The 17310-nt window shown below is 42.0% G+C and overlaps 1 protein-coding gene across 4 annotated transcripts in view; it reads right to left on the bottom strand.

The window, feature by feature from the left end:
• Nucleotides 1-16005, bottom strand: part of CPAMD8 (C3 and PZP like alpha-2-macroglobulin domain containing 8) — a 54407-nt gene extending 38402 nt beyond the window's left edge. For 3 of the 4 annotated variants that reach the window (XM_056338862.1, XM_056338864.1, XM_056338863.1), the window contains exons 1-17: nucleotides 15816-16005; nucleotides 13460-13611; nucleotides 12173-12195; nucleotides 9618-9783; nucleotides 9427-9479; nucleotides 8953-8970; nucleotides 7914-7968; nucleotides 7666-7779; nucleotides 6776-6860; nucleotides 6370-6478; nucleotides 5672-5899; nucleotides 5331-5501; nucleotides 4824-4952; nucleotides 2369-2558; nucleotides 954-1126; nucleotides 695-844; nucleotides 420-581 (exon numbers count right to left, since the gene is read on the bottom strand). In XM_056338862.1, coding sequence (XP_056194837.1) covers nucleotides 420-581; nucleotides 695-844; nucleotides 954-1126; nucleotides 2369-2558; nucleotides 4824-4952; nucleotides 5331-5501; nucleotides 5672-5899; nucleotides 6370-6478; nucleotides 6776-6860; nucleotides 7666-7779; nucleotides 7914-7968; nucleotides 8953-8970; nucleotides 9427-9479; nucleotides 9618-9783; nucleotides 12173-12195; nucleotides 13460-13611; nucleotides 15816-15898 — 2061 coding nt within the window. In that variant the 5' untranslated portion in view covers nucleotides 15899-16005. Of the gene's footprint in view, nucleotides 1-419; nucleotides 582-694; nucleotides 845-953; nucleotides 1127-2368; nucleotides 2559-4823; nucleotides 4953-5330; nucleotides 5502-5671; nucleotides 5900-6369; nucleotides 6479-6775; nucleotides 6861-7665; nucleotides 7780-7913; nucleotides 7969-8495; nucleotides 8627-8952; nucleotides 8972-9426; nucleotides 9480-9617; nucleotides 9784-12172; nucleotides 12196-13459; nucleotides 13612-15815 lie in introns of those variants that run through there. The other variant, XM_056338865.1, reaches the window with a different exon arrangement.
• Nucleotides 16006-17310: the final 1305 nt, after the last annotated feature.

Raw genomic sequence — 17310 nt, 5'->3', positions numbered from 1 at the left:
GGAAAGAAGTTTAAAGGATTTCCAGAGAACAGTTTAAAAGTGAAAAGGCTATAAGGAAAGACTCACATCCCACCTTCCTTCCCTGTCAAAGTAACTGCAGAAGGGATCTGCTAGCTCACCCATGACTGGAAGAATCTTCTGGTCCCTTGTCTAATTTTCCAGAGCATCAGCATGAATTACTTCACCCAACAGGATATCTGGCCCTCTCATCAAGATTGGCCAAAATCAAAACACATTTCTCCACGATTTTTGCTGCAGCTGTACTCTCTGTTCTCAGAAATCACTTTTCAGCCTACCCCCCAGCAGAAACAGCTCTGATATGAAAAAAAACCCACAATGGCCTACAGAGCTGAAAATTATCCTGCACACATAAAAGTAAAAAAGACACTCCATAGAGAAGTGAGGCTGATTCTTCCTACTGTAAACGCGAAGCGAGCATCCTTGGTGATGTCCCAGTGCCAGGGAAACACAGAAGATCTACGGCGTCTACGTGAGGACATGCCTGGCCACCAGAAGTGCCCTTCTTCCTTTGGAGCTCCAAAAGCATCAGATACATCGTACTCTGCAAGCTCCTGAAACACCTGCAGGGAAAGGGAAGAGACTGCTGTCCTTCGGTATAAAGGCTACTAACTAAAGGTAAAGTGCATTTAGTGGTACTAACAGAAAGACATCAGTGCCTTAAGCTTCCTTTTACCTGACTGGCTGTCAGCTGAAAACCTGTCTTCAGCAGGTAGACACTCTTATCCACAGTGGCAATGCAGACACAGCTTGATTTTGCAGCTCTGACCTTGATGTTCACAACATCACCAGGTCTTGTTTCATTTGCCGAGAGAGCCACAGAAACCTAAGAATTTAACATTAAATCCCATTATCTTGACTCAAAATCAGCAGACAGAACTACAAAGAGTAACAAGACACCACCCCTTCCTCTCCACTAGCTACATTGCCAATACCTGATTTTCAAAGGAGGACTTCACAGTGAACTGCAGGCTGTCTGTGACCCCTTCTCCATTCTCCCTGACATAATACACCAGAAGACGGCCCAAGGGAGCCATGTTGTGAACTACTGAGAAACGGAGGAATGTCATGCAGACTTCAACCTCTGCTGCAGGGGTACTGGTAGGTGCTAAAAAATAAATTGTAAAAGGGACAGTTTCATTTATCAAAATCACTCTCTTCCTCCCTATTCAAATGCTGCAAGGCGCAGAACTTTACATCCAGGACTTGCATCCTTCACAAACTCTTCTTGAACTCAGAATCTTTTCCCTTTTTCTTTTCTTTGTGAAAGCTGACAGACAATTAGCACCCATAACATAATGAGCAATATGGAGAAGGTGGGTAGAGATTGACTACCCAGTGTTTTGCCTGCCATAAACCCAAGGAAATACACAATTAAGTTATCAAGCCATTTAAAATAAACAAGAAAAGTATCCATTGCTGCAGAACACTGCAGAGAGAAAAAGTATTAATGGGTTTGAAAAAGGATTATGCATCATTTCACCAGCAGCAGTTAAATAGAATCATAGAACAGTTTGGCTTAGAAGGGACCTTTAAGAATCATCTAGTTCCAAGCCCCCTGCCTCGGGCAAGGACATCTTTCACTAGATCAGGTTGCTCAGAGCCCAGTCCAGGCCCTGGCCTTTAACACTTCCAATGATGGAGCAACCAGTGTGCCTCTGGGCAATCTTTAAATACAACAGCTCAGAACCAACCTTCGGTGAAGAAAGTCATTACAAATTCTTAAACCACTGGTTACCAGAAGCTGGGTGGGCACATCTAGGAAAGTTTCTTTTACTTTTTACCAAATTATCTGAAACTGGCTGCTATTGCACATGTTGCTAGGATAGACAGACTGTTGTATGCATCTTCCCATGCACACCATTCTTTATCCCCAGTTCCCTGAATTCCCCAGATTTGTATCTTTCTGTTATTCCTTGCACAAACTAGGAGGCCACACTTCATTTCGCTTCCCATGCTGACTGAACGATCTTCTCCTTTAGCCTGATTGCTGCTACCACTCCATCTATGTTCTCTTCCTAGTTTTAAGCTCAACCAGCTTAGTACATTGCCCCAGCCCCATCATACGCTTCCCTGCTACTCAGCTGATCCCAAGCCAAGCATATTAAACTAGAGGGGTTTTAACAGAGAAGCTACAGAAAGACTAGAGAAAACTGCAAGAATTACCCCTCTTGGAGAAACTTACCTTGTTCCTATGACTATGTGTGCAATGGATCGGTATTTTTCTTGCACAAAATTATTCTGTGCCCTTTAAGGACCACCAAATTCAAAAAAAGAGGATACTTAGGTTTGCAGAAAGTTTGTTTTTCCCTGAAAACAGGGGTGAGTTTGCATTTCTGATGCTAGCTACCTGTTCCTGGGAAGTGTGCGATATCAATGTTCTTCTCAAAGGGAAAGGTGGCTCTTTTGCTCCTCTGCTGGGTGATGTTACTGGGCTGCAGTCCTGAAAGGACAATGTTGCCTCGTGATGCCACTTCATAATGTAGAGTGAAGTTGCAAGGACATGTGGACTTCACTGCAATCCATGCCTCCTCTCCTACCTGCACCCAGAGACAGAAAAGCAAAAGATCTGGTCTGTTACAATGCATGCTTTAATGTACAAAGCACAGAAATCTATTTGGGTTTCAGTCCACACGAGACATGACCCCGCTGTTAAGAAACGTATACTACATTAGCACTGTTTTCATGAACTTTTTTCACAATAAATAGGGGTCTGTGCTCAGCTCTTCACTCCCTGCAGATCTAACAGGAGAATGGGCTGGGGGGTTGCATGCATTAATGAAACAATAAAGGAATCTCTGGAATCCTGAAAGTTAAGCCTTTTGGCATGGAGCAGCTGTCAGAATTGGTTGAATTTTAGACACCTCTTCAGCAGTCCAGCCCAAAAAAGAAAGAGATGGGTTGGGGGTGGGAAGAGATGTGCATTTGATAGTCTTTGCAGTTGAACTGAGATTATACATGGTGATTACTTTCATATGGCAAATACTAATTCAAACATAACCAAGCGTGGCATGAAATTACTGGAAATAGATCTGAGGAAAAATACTTCCAAATTACACAAGTCTTGATATTAATTTGCAAGTCTAGCACTCAAGGAGCTGTCAAACACATAAATAAATGAGAAGAGAGCTTCTTTTTTCTGGGTAAACTCATTTGATGACTGCAATAGGCTTCAGAGCAACACACTGACTTCCTGCACTTTTTGTGCACTGAAGTCCTACAGCCAGAGGTACTCACCAAGTACTGAATACCCTGAGACAAACCCCCCAAATACTGCCAATCCCAACAGCACAGGCATCAGTGTGCAGTCACGGGATTAGGACTGGGTCATGTCTGGCTAAGTAATAAGCCCTCCACGAAGGAGACGACTTTCCTAGGAACACAAACTTCTTGCTTCTGGGATATGAGGAGCAGCTAACACTTGTGTTAACTATGGTTTCTTCAGCAACTTCCACTCCTGACCCTCCTGCCATTTTAAAGCATAGCACTGCCCAACTAAGACTGTTAAGGCTGAACAGCAATATTAAATCCTGTTGAAATCTTTCAGAAAACCTCCACTTACAGTGTCATCTTTCCAGAAAGTATATATGGTACAAACTGAAATGGCAAGGACTTGAATACAAGGAGCTGCTAATGGTTAAATACAGTAAGAATGCCATAGAGGCCAAGAAGTGCCTCGTGACATTAAATATTTGAAGTATTAAGAATTCCCCAGTGCAAATGATGAAATAATTAATTAAAAAATGAATGTAGCTAATTGGAACACCCAGTAAGAGCTGGCAAAGCAGGGAAACAGTTCCTACCATCAGCTGGTCATCCAGCTCCTAGCTTTCCCACAGAAGAATTAGTTCTAATCAAGTTATAATAAGAACGATGTGTCCAGATTAGCAGTGTATAATCCCCTTTCCATACCTCAGGAAACTTGTAAAAGATTAATTAGCCATTAAACTTCCATGAAATGCAATGATTAAAAAAAATTGCTCTTATTTGGATACCAAGAGTCTGAAACCAACCTGACGGATCTGCTCACAATGGAAATCTAAGTGTGTATATTGCCAAAACCCACAGGTTTTTTTTCTGCAAAGCAATATGCAGACCCACAGCATATCTTCTTGGGAAGAGAACAAACCCTAAACAACCCACAGTAAAACAATATGCAACAGGAATCATGGTTAAATCAGATCTTTCCTTTAGGAGAGAGGCCACAACAACAATTATTTGGAAGGACTACATTTCTAGAGAGGCACCTACAAAAACTACAAAAGATGACAAGATAACTATGGTCATAGTTCGATAACTGGAAGAATAAATAGATCCAGCTGAGATTTAAACTGGAAGTTCTAATGAGACTACACAGACCTAATCTGGACCTTCAGTAATTGAGCTATTCCTACTAGTATCACTTCCAATCTTTCAACATTTGTTGACTTGAACTAAAGCATGTAATTTTCACTGAGCAATTCATATGTAAATGTTACCGAGATGCACAGAACATATATTCAAATACGAAAAACTTAGACCTTGCCAGCACCTGTATTCACCCTCTCTCCCCTGTCTGCACAGCACAAAGGAGAATGAGGTGCTGTGCAAAGCATCAAAGGTATTTTTTGTTTAGAGCCAAGTGCAGCCCACATCGAACAATTATTTATTTGGTGGCTGAAATGGAGCTACTTCAGACTTTGTAGTGGAAACAATAACAGTCCAGGATCCCAGAAACAGAAATGGCTAGAAATATTTAATTAGAACAAAGTACTTTAAGCCAAGAAATGCAGTTTTTGCCACAATTGAATATGAAGACTACATACCTGGAAAGGTTTATCTGGTGCCTGGAGCTGGATGTGACACTTGCTGGGCGAGTACCAGCTACTGATGGACAAGTAGTTTGGCAGATACTGATCCCCAGATGGTTTCCCATCAATCGCAGTCACTTTGGTCTTAACAAAAGTTACATCTGAATGTTACGCATACATAGAAAGCCTGATGTACTCTCTTCTTACATTGTATCCCCATCTCCCATTTTATACTTTCCAGCTCTTCATCTCTTGTCATCCTTACATAGCAACACTACTCTCCAAATCCTAGACCCTTACTACTATATGTTAAGCTGTATTCCAAGAAGCATCTTTTCATGATGGTTATCAACACCAGTTCTATTGGCAGCAAGAAACAAAGCAAGTGTTTGCTGCAGTTAAATCAAGAAGTTGAAGCTAAAAGGCACCGATTTCCTGTTTGTAGCACTGATTTATAAAGTGCAGGTTTGACAAGATTAGTTATGTTAAAGCCCACTAATCCTATAAAGAGCTTTGACCCACCTCCAGCCAGACATATTGGGCAGCTGTAGGGATGGAGGGGATTTCAAACTCCACCAGGCCATTTCTTGATACCAGTTCACTTGTATAAACGTTGTCCTTTGGTGTGAGTTCAGCTTTAATTCGGATAGTGACTTTGTTAGCTGGACTTCCATCAGGGTAAGTGACTTCTACCTACACAGTGTTTCATTTACAGAACAACAGTTTTTACATTATAGGCAATTCCAGTCAAGGACAGAAACAGCAGGTGGGAAAAATACACCAGAACATGGTATAACATCCTGGGATGAAGTCAGTATAACCTTATATCAGCCACATGACAGTGTCTCTACTTTTAATCTTACCTTTCCTTTGTAAGGCAGTCCAGGTTTGAAATGTTTTCTGGTATCCTTGGAGTACTTGATATCAATCAGCTGTTTCTGAACAGGTGTTGAGTCATCAAATGTAACCTGCTTGCTTCCATCAGAGCTGATCACCGTGGCCCAGATATTGACTGTGCCTCTAAAATGTTCTGGAACATCAGCTGGCATCATGTCTTTCACACACACATTGAAAACAGCAGAGCCATCAATCTACAAAGTGTGTTGGGGAACAGAAACATAAGTTTGCATTCACACTCAAAAAGGGTCTAGAAGCCAAATCTAAAGTGTAGGCACTTGCTATAGTGAGTTTGCAGCATATTTTTAAAGGATGTGGAATGAATGAATTGGAGAGTGGGCGAAGCAAGGAAGAAAGCAAGCAAGTTTCATTTTCCTCCCTTATCCATCCACTAGCTCTGTCACAGTCCCTCATTCTCATGTTCTCCCTCACCACTATATGCTCTAAAACCAGATCAATACTATGCCAACAAATTCTCATCCCCCCCAAATCATAAACACACAATGTAAATATACGTAATATCTTTATTACACTGGACCCAATTATTGCATTCATTCATTTATTTTCTGATATGCCATCAGTAACATTAAATAGAGCTCTGGTACTAATGTCAAAGAGTACAGATCAGGTAATTTTTTGCAGCTGACTCCGTGGTCTCCCTCACCTGGGTGGTCTTGAGGACAGGGTGTCCCACTTCATGCCTGTAGTACCCTACACCATTTATAGTCATATTGACAATTAACTTTCCTGTCACTGGTTTTCCAAATGTATATCTGCAATGAAAAGAAGATAATGAATAACTTCCAGAATAACAGTCAGCATTTTCCTGACTATATCAAGGCTAGTACCATGTGACCTGCACATCTAGAAAACAGAAAGAAATATCACAGAATGTTTTCCAGCTTGTTATTGTCAACACGTTTTATGATGGTTCTTACATAGGAAAACTTCTGACAAGGACCAGAAAGCATCCAAAAAGTCTGCAGAAGATTCAAGCTCCAGTGACTGCACCATCCTGTGGCTGTACTACAGTCCGTAACAATGAAACTTTATCCGGGACATGTTCCTACCTGGCATGGACAGTTCCTTTTTCACAGAGTGAAAGGTCACGAATGTAGCGAGGGGGATCAATCAGCAACTCAAACTTTGGTAATACTACAATGAAAAGAAATACAACAGAATCTTTTCAAGGAGATCTTACTGTCCAGGTTATAGCAAAAGCATATACAGCTCTGACAAGATCGCTGCTTATGGTCAGATGAGGGCAGCGTAGCTAACACTAGAAGGGACAGAACTCAGCAGAGAACGAATCAACAAAAGTCGCAAACTGTGACCATCTAGGCGAGACGACCTTAGCAAAACACCCTGAGATTTTTACTGCTTTTCAGAGGAATCTGTGTTCCAGGATTTGAGCCTGAGCTGTTTCTCTTAGATACATGGTAAAGAGGACAACTCGCTACTGACTCCTCCACAATATGTTAGGAATACAGGTGAGATATTAGCAGTTGTCAGTGCCTACAAATGCTTGTGTGATCAGGTCAGATGTCATAGATTGTGTGCTGGGTGTAACGATGCCCACCTTTCATCAGAGGGACTCAGACTGAAAAAGGGGGTAGCAAAAAAAAGAATTCAGAATTTCAAGGAGGGCTCTGGGAAAGCAAGGAAAGCACTGACAGACTGAAAGCACCTTAAAGAGTTTTCCAAAGCAAAATTAAATCTTTGTTACATGAATAGATCATACAATATGACATCCCATTTCAGGTCCTTTATGAAGTGTGGAGGACAGGAACAAAGGGCTTGATTAAGTTACAAATGTCTATACCCCTGAAGTACATAGCCTCTAAAGAGTTTTTCCTCACGACCTTTTAAAAGTTTCATCTCAAGTAAGAACATTTCATAATATTTTGTTCTTCCAAATGCACTTGGAGTTATAGCCAAAGTTGATTTCGATACAACTCACCGTATTTCTGAACTTCAAAGGATTTGTTGTATGTGTGCCCCTGCATTTCAGCAAATATGAGCCATTCACCAAACACTGGCTGATCAGACAAAGGAAAAGTCATATTTACAATACCTGAAAAAGGAAACAACATACTATGAACTCCATGTCACTCATCATCCCTTGTCAAGGCTTGTTGAACACAACTCAGTATAAGCAGAAGCAAAGGCAAACAACAATACACTGAGAAAAAATAATTTGAAACTTACCACAACAAAATGGTTTCAAATTGCTCCACTCTATCATACGAGACCCCCGAGGATCCTGCATAGTGGTTTAGGAACGAGAAACATCACAGTGAAAATGAATATCACGAACACATTTAACTCAGTTTGCAACAAAGAACTTCATTTTGTAATATATACACTTCACTAACAGCTCAAATGTAACTAACACCTGCCAAAATTTTTCCGAAGATACTTTACCAGGGGGTATTCTAAAATTCAGACTCATTTAAGGACACTGCTTCTATAACCAATGCACACAAGCACTGTCAAGTGACAGATCTTTCACCTATCTTATAAGACACCTATCTTCGATGGGATGAACTGGCCTCTGAAGATGCTTTCTTTCTATTAATAAAGGGAGCTGTACAACTAACAAGACATTTTTTAGATGACTAAGTCAGATGAAATTAATCCCGCTGTTTTTGTCAGCATTAAATCTGTGACTGAATGCAAACAAGAGGGTGAATTCTTCTGCTTGCTGACAGCTAAAGAAAACACATGGTTTAAAAAAAAAAAAAAAAAAAAAAAAAAAAAGACTAGACACAGAAGGAACCTCTCATTCACCTCATAAGGAAGAAGACAGGAGCACCCTTTCCTTGCCATGAATTTCTATTGTCCACTATCATAATGTTTGGGTGCAGAGATGAGAATGGCCCTGCTATATCAGCCCAGCCAGATGAAGGATAGGAGTGTGTCTGCATTGAAAAGAAGGGAGAAATTGAGTGGGACTGTTACATTTATTAACCCCAGTGAATCTAGCCAATTTCTTCTCAGGCTGAAAAATGGGAATGGATTTCTGAAACTGAAGTAGAAAACAAGTATATTTGTTGATGATAACAAAAAAAGCAAGACACAAAGATCAGTTAAAGACACAGGGATAGAGATAATTGCACAGGTTACAGTTGGGAACGGCCATAATGGACTTGAAAAGGCACAGACGCATGACTGGTTCCTCTCAAGGCTACAAGAATCTTGCGCCTCTATAGGATACATGCTAGATGATTGGCAGACAGATACTCACCACCACATAAGCTTCAATCTGAAAGGAAAGAAAAAAAAAAAGAATAAAAAGCTTTACAAAACAAAGCTACTTTTCCGCTTCTTGTGATGAACTGCTGAGACACAGCACAAAGTGACAAAGTTTAAACATCTCTATTTTGGTAAGACTAGCCTGAGAAACACACATTTCCCTCACACATCCAAGTGGAGAAGTAACACCTTGCATATCCGTGCATTACCTAAACAAAGTGCAAGTCTGAAAAATTCTAACTGCTTTGGCATAGTTACATCATATTTCCTAGTGTTACAAAAGCGTGTATTCTCCTTCATCAGTAATGTGACCAACTAAATTGTAAATAACAACAAGCAATCCCAAGATATGCCTAAATAGGTTAAAAAAATCCAACTATATTTCTGCTAAATGTACGTTAGAATAAAACACAGGTTGCCAAGTATTCCATCATATTTTACAGTGTGAAAGAAAAGTTTTTTTTACCCTGTCATTGACTGGTCTCAAGTCAGAAGTCACCATAAAGAGGTTTATCAACACTAAAAAAGGAAAAGAGGAAATTTATTAGTCATCACAGCTGACACTGAGCAGAATATCTCATCCTAGAATCTACCCTCAAGAAAAGTTTTGCTTGAAAGCAGCCCTAGCATCTGGCAAGTTCTCCAAGGTCACTTTACCCTTCTGCTTGGGCTTATAGACAGGTTTATCAGTCTGGATGAACACTGATGATCCCTTGCTGTCAATGGTTACTGTGGTATAGTTGTGAAAAATGTAGCCTTCCTCTGCTAAATGCCGGTTGCCCCAGACTTTTAGATGTGCTTGTCCACGAAGTCCTGAAGGCACCTAGAAAACAGACCACAAGTTGAGGAAGACACAGAAAAGCCTTTGCGCTTTCTGGGGAACATAACTGACACTGAAGTGAGCAAAGAGCAGGCACTTGTTCAGTGCAACTATGTGTTAGTAATAAAAAGAAAATGAGGAACATACTAGATATTTTCCAATGTATAAACTTCAAAGGAGGTAAAGTCATGCTAAAAACAGGCAGGAAATTCTCTTCTGCCCTTTATCACTCAAGCAAAGTGGTATTTGATCTACATGTGCAGCTTCCACTAAAGATGATGTGTTACATGGGGAAGTCAACCATGCTATGGAAGACACGGCTCTACTGATGGGAGGAAAAAAGGATAAGCCCACAAAAAAACCCCGCCAAAACAAAATATGCACGCTTGCACATTTTCAATCAGTTCTTCAGAGAACTAAAAGACTTTTAAAATTAAATTAGATTAAAAATTATGAAGCAAAAAGTCTGATAATACAGAAATATTATGATAACAGGTCATAATTTGAAAGTGAATAAAATAAATATGAAAACAGCAATAACTGCATATTTTATTCAACAGTGAGTCTTTGGATAAAGAAATTACAGCATTTGGTATAACTGCTGATGTTTCCTATTACACAGGTCTACATGACACCTTCTCAAAATGAAAGTAATACTTACACACTTGTACATTAACCCAGTAAAGAGTGAGGAAGTATCAAACCCTTCCTAGAACCTAATTCCCAGGCACAGTTTAAACGCTGACAGGACAGAGCAGTATCAACATCAGCCATATAGTAATTACAGAGAAGGCAAAGACAACTCTGGGGTATGCCACCAAGGCAGAGGAGATCCAATCGGGCACAACAGACCATCGCTAAGCAAGTTAGCCTTCTGTGAATCAGAGGCTTTAGCTTACTTACAGGCCAGTGATAATGTAGATGATGCAGTAGGTGCTCTGCTACAGTAATACAATAGAACTGTTCCCAAATACCTGGATCTACTGAAAAGAGGCCATTTTTTCTTATGGCACTGCACAGAAGAGACTTATTCAGACATGACCAGCTTCAATCAAGAGCTAGCGATGCAGTACGGAAATTTTTTTCCCCAGGGTCATATGCTACAGGGATTCATCTAGTATACTATCCAGAGCCTACTGCTATTCCAGAAGCGCATCACAATTTAATATTTATATGATTTGTTTCACCTACCCCATTTACCTCCCATCAGAGCTGACAACTCCAAAGCAAGTCCTAAGTTAACAGATCCAACACTTTTAAGACTTGTTCTTCAGTCCAGCTCTATTTTGCCTACACTTGAAGCAATAATCTTCCACCACAAATCACCACACATGATACACATAATACACCTCTTCCAGTTGCAAATGTTTTGATCATGCTTTATCAACAAGACTGAAAACCCTACTTTTCAAAGATCTAGGAAGAGAGATGAAGACGAAGGTCCTGTACTAGCACAGCCAAATTATCTCACAGAAACCAAGAAAATGGCTTCATTTTTCTCTGTATGGTATCACTTGGTCCTACATATAGCATAAACTAAATTACTTCTTTCAACGAACAGTGAACTCTGAACTAGTAGCATTTAGCTCACTCTGTGGCATGAGGAAGGATAACTCATGCAAGGTGCAGAGCAGGGGAGATCTTTCACAGGATGTCTTTCTGCTGTAAGAATGACTACTTTTCACTGCACCTCAGATCTCCAGTATCCTAGGGATTCAAATAAAGCCAGATACTGCTTTAAAAATGTAATTTACTAAGGTAAGCGTATTTAATGTCTTTTTAATGGCTAGTGCAACTCTCTGCCAGAATTGCATTTAATTTCATCATATTTTTACTCCACTACAAATCCTCTTTGGAAATAAAAAAGTTGTTCTCATTCCCTCCATCTCTTCAGCAAGTGTAAGCTTCATTTTATGGACTATGCTGATGGCAAAAATATTACTGATGTCAATGGTTAAAACGTAGCAAAACTAGTGAAAAACTATGCTTTTTAAATAATATAGCATTACCAGAGTAACTAGCAGAGACACAATGTTCAATAACCTGCCACTACTATGGATTTCAGTGGTCTGTGCAATGCTCCACATCACTTAATTAGCCATATGTACTGCCATTCTTATAAAATAATCACAACAAAGTTCTACATTGACAATGAGACACAGATTCAGCCATTGATTTTCTTCAGTGGTGTAAGGGCCTGATAAGCTGTGATGGATTAAGCTTTGTTTTTTCATTCTTCGCTCTTCCTCTTGCAAAGCTTGCATCCTCCTCAGTGTGTGCACCAGAACATGACCTGTATTTGTGCCGCAGCTGCTCAGAGAGCAATGCCTGATGTGATTGAAGACAAGTCCCTCATGTTTTCACCAAAAACATTAAAATAACTGACACTCACCTTCAGTTTAATTGTTCTTTTATCTGAAATGAGAGAGAGAGAGTTATTCTCCTCAGGCTACGGTACTAACATTTTAGACATTTGCAGTTGACTGAAAGGAGATGCCATGTCACAGAACTGCTAGCTGCAGTACCCCTTCATTATGATTTCACCTGAAGTAATTTTCATGTACTGTGTAAAACAATCTGCAGGGTGAGCAAGTCAGACCTAGTAGAGCTCTCCAAAATGAACTGGGTCAACATTTATTTACAATTTTTGCACAAGGTAAACTGCAAAGTGCTCTACAGTTAGAGAGTACCACCAAGGCTGAGGTTTCAGCACAGGGTATCCTACGCTTACAGAAGTATTTTGCTGTAAAACAGACTTGACCTCTTTTGGGACTTGAATAATTCTCAAAACAAACACTCACAGAATCTATTTTGATTGCTGCATACAGCCATACCCAAGATTTCTCTTTAGCATATGTTGTCCACATGTGTAAGCAACACTCCCTTTGAATTACTTAGCAATTGTCAGCCAATTTCAAAGAGAAGAGGAGGATAAAACCAGAAACAATCTGTTCCACGAAAGGAAATGTTTTTTCTATAACTCCCAGTTCTTACACACAGAAGGGTTAAAGCATGATGGTTAAAAAGCCTGATTGCCTGAGCCTTGTCTACATTACAGCTTACACCACTAGTAGCAGTGGTGGAACAGTGCTGCTGGACTTCATTTGCACTAAGGTAATTCATTCGGTTTTAAGCTGGACATAACCAAAACACTTTTTGTCTTTACACACAGGACAGAGAGGTATCTGTCTTGGATTTTAAAGACTTACCCAACTGCACAAATATTACCACCTCTCTCAGCCCTACTCAGTCCTGAAGACTGGGGAGACTGCATTTCAGCAGTCTCATTTGAAAATAAGGTAGAAAATTTATGATGATGATGTAATTGTGTATTTTTCTTTAAAGTGAACTTGTATCATTCCTTACACAGCTTCCCAGTGTCAAACATTCCGGTTTCAAAATGAGAGATACTCACTATAAAACTCTTTAATATCAATTATCTAGGGCCTCTGTATGTCTTGGTATTCCACAATTATCAGCCTTGGATATTTCAGATCACATACATAAAAACCACATTAGCACAATCAACTGAGAACGTTTAGCAGCAGTCAATTAATTAAATATCAGTTTGGTTCCAGTTCTGTCATAACCTAAAGCAATTTTCAAAGAGGTACTGGTGTGCTCCCACAGCACCTCAACTTATAAACTAGTTCTCAAGGTCAGACTTACAGGAACTTACCCAGAACTGTTCCATGGCCTCGTGACACAGTTTCTCCTTTGACTACTAACTGAATCTGGACTGTTGTCTCCTTGATGGAGTTAAAGATGGTTACACTTATGGCTTCCTCAACGCCAGATCGGAAAACAGAAGGTGCTGCAATCAAATAGCCCCTGAGGAGCAAAATTGGAGGTGGATGGTCAAGAACAGAAACAAGAGTGCGATCTTTGCTTGTAAGTCACTATGTATGACAAAAGGAAAAGAACAGATTACTCTGTAACATATTTGCCCTGCAGCATCACATTTGCACCCACCATCAGTCTAGGCCTGTCTCTAATATGCATAAAATAAATGCAGAATGCACGTAGAAATGAACAGAGCCTAAGTGGCTTACAAATGCTTACTCTTTAAAGACAGTAGCATTAATGTTTATTGCATGTAAACTATAGATTTATTTATACGCTATATATAAAAACAAACTAAATCTACAACTAGCTAATCATAAAAAAGCTGAAACTCACAAAAGAGTAAGAGGGCACCTAAACCTCCAATAGAGTTTTGTAGATAATGCTTTGTTTTGAAACAGATTAGATACTTCTAACATTTTTGCCTCTATTTTTCATGGTTCAACCTGATACATTAAAAAAATGACTCTCAGTGCTGACACTCCACACTTTCTATGAGGCAGTCTTGCATATGTGTCACATGTCTAACCTCCCAATTTATATAGAAGCAGCCCAGAAACTGCAGTTACAAGACTGGGCTCTAATTCTGTTCTGCTACCACTTTTGTGTTCAATTATATCCTGCAAGTTTAAGAACCCCAGCAAAAAAGAATTATTTTAGCAGGCACAAATACAGTTTTAAAGCCACCCTAGATGACCTCCCATATATACTACAACCCTTGTTTCTGAATGGAATCTGTACCATTACTCTGTGCTGAATGGCACCATGCCATGAACTTGCCAACTAAAAGCATTACAGGCTCTGAGCTTTTTGATGCGTTGGGCTGTAAGCAACACATTTATATTCTCTTCATGACACACCTTTCTGGAGTTTTTTCTAACCAAAAGGAACTTTTAAAACAATGCAATTGCTCATATGACTTTAAGCCAAATTTCTCAGCTCATGCCTCTCTACAGTTCCATAAGCCAGGTTGCTTTAGTTCATGATTAATTATCACTTTGGGATGACGATGATGGTGTTTTACAGCCCCCCAAGTAATCTTTTATCAAATTCCAACCCCATGTTTCTCTCTCAGCAGGCCTCATTGCCATGGAGATCCCACTACCCCCAAAGGAAGTTCAGATCTCTGTGGCATTTGAGTTAAATCGCATGGGGTACTTGCAGATTCAAAACCTTATGGTTGCCAGGTTTGAAAATTCATCAGAACAATAATAAATAACAATAAAAAGTTACTACTTAGCCTGCAAATTCTTGGTAAGAAAGACAGCCCATCTAGCTGTGGAGGGAGAAAGAGTACCATCTGCATCCAGTATGAAATGATTAGATTCAAACTGTCACATAAGCACAGCACTATAGTGCCATATGTGAAGCACATGTATTCACATTGTTCTAAATTGGTGCAAGTCTTTCTGAAGTATCAGTCCATTGGTACAGCCATTTAAATCACTTAATAAGTGGCATTTCAATATTTAACTTGACAATTAAACAGTTAACTTGACAGTGACTGGACAGATCCTTTATGCACATTTGACTAACAGCTCTGTCAGGTTACACTAAAACTTGGCAGGACATGAAATATTTCCTAGTAAGCAAGTGAAAATAAGTTCTCCATGGCACTCAGTTAATGCAGCTATTCAATGATGTTGATGGGCTAGAATAAGCTCGGGGTAACGAACAAAGCAAACCTTAACCAAAGCTAACCTAAACACACCAGAACGAGCTGTGGATTCAACCCGGATGATTCTCCCCACAAGAATGCCTCACATGCTCTTCGGGAGCAACCAAGAGTACCTTCAACCATCCCAAGCACAACAGCAGCCCCTGCGCAACACCCCGGATTCCTTAAATAATTGTTTGCAGATAAAAGCTTTGCAACCACTCGCTGGAGGAGCTAGAGGCAGGTATTTCTGTGGCGGCTTTCTTCTTCCCCCCCCCCCCCCCCCCCCCCCCTCCCTCCCCCGCCCCCCCGCCTTTCCCTCTGCTATGCACTTTTGCACCGGCGAGTACAAACGTGTTGCAGGCTCGGGAGCCGCCGCAGCTCGCCTCCCCGACCCCAGCCCCTCGAGGGGACTTTCTCAGGCTTTGTTAAGTGGTTGGTGCAGCCACCCCCGGAGCCCTTAGCGGAGCACAGGGGTTCGCGTCCCCCCCGCCACCCTTTACGGGGAAGCTGCCGACCTCCTCCCGGTACTTACTGCCTCTCCCGGGGCTGGGCTGCGCTCAGGCTGCAGAGGGTCAAGAGGACCCCCCAGGCGCAGCCGGGCTCCCTGCGGGGCATGGTGGCTCGGGAGCCACAGGCCACGGCGATCTCCGCGGCCAGGAGGAGCCTTTTGTTCCCGGCAAGCGCAGCCCGAGCTTCCCCGTCGCCCCGCTCCCGGGCTCGGCTCCCCGGTGCCTTTGGCCACCGCCCCCGCCGCGTCCCCGCCCCCGGGCCGCCCCCTCCTGGCCCCGGTGCCCGCTAGGCTCCGGCTCCGGCCCCCGCTCTTTGTCTGCGGCTCCCCGCCTGCTCCTGACAGCGTGCACCGGGGGAGGGGGCCGGGCCCCGCCGCAGCCCGCCCCGGCCGGGTCCCAGGTGCGCTGCCCGCCCAGCCCCGGCGGGCTCCCACCTGCGGCCACCGCTCCCCACCACCACCACCACCACCACCACCACCACCACCCCCCTCCCCTGCAGCTCTGACAGCCCAGCCGGGCCGGCTGCTCCGGCACCGGTGCCTCGTCCGTCGAGCCCAGCCAGCCCCGGGAGTACCTGCCTGGTCTCCCTGCCCTCCGCCTCGGCTTCCCCAGGGGGGCCGGTGTGCCTCACGCAGATGCAGGAGCTGCAGAAGCTCAGGTCCCCAAAACTCCCTAAAGGTCCCAGCAGCTTGGACCTGGGCACAGCATCCCCCCGCATGGGCTGGCCCCATTAAATGAGTCTTTGTACTCCCAGGCACTCCTCTGAGTGTTGCCAAAGAACTGCTCTCCAACTCAGAACTCGGTGCCGGCACTGATGCTGCTCTGTCCTCCTCCATCCCTAGGCCCTGATCTATCCATCTCCATCCCTCTGTCCTAGTCCGTGGTCACAGGGGCTCGAGACAGGAGGGGGAGCCCTCACTACACCAGTTTGAAGAGGGTGCAGCGGGAGAAGCATATGCAAGGCAACAGCAAACTCGAGGTGACAGAGTAAATGCCAAGTCTCACAGCGACGGATTCAATGCTGCACATAGATATCAAAGAATGACTTCTCCCATCCCTGCTGGAGACAACGCAGAATCCCAGATGTACCTCAACAGAGCTGAGCTCTCCTCCCATGAATAAATGAAAACCTGCCACATAGGTAGTTTGAATCAGTTCGCCCACACCCCAACACCCCCCACCCCCCTGAAAAAAACTTTAAAAATACTATTTTTTTCTAGATTATTTTCATTATTTGAACCTCAGTTCCATTTCTTCTAAAAATCACTGATATGGAGTCCAGCATTTAATTTAGCAAAAATACAGATTTGTTTCCAAAAGTTAATTTAATGGTTTACCAAAAGCCCTTTCTCCTAGCTTCTCACAAGAAAACCAGCAAATCATGTTGCTAAAGCTGCTAAACTTTTAAAATTATTTTTCTCTTTCAAAATTATTTCAATCACCATATATTTTAGCAGTATCAATACCAACACATTTTCTGCAAGTCAATCCATTCCCTAAAAACACAAAGTCATCAAA

This window comes from Falco biarmicus, chromosome 4, assembly GCF_023638135.1.
Source record: "Falco biarmicus isolate bFalBia1 chromosome 4, bFalBia1.pri, whole genome shotgun sequence".
NCBI classification, from domain to species: Eukaryota; Metazoa; Chordata; class Aves; order Falconiformes; family Falconidae; genus Falco; species Falco biarmicus.
This window is presented reverse-complemented; position numbering and strand designations above follow the sequence as displayed.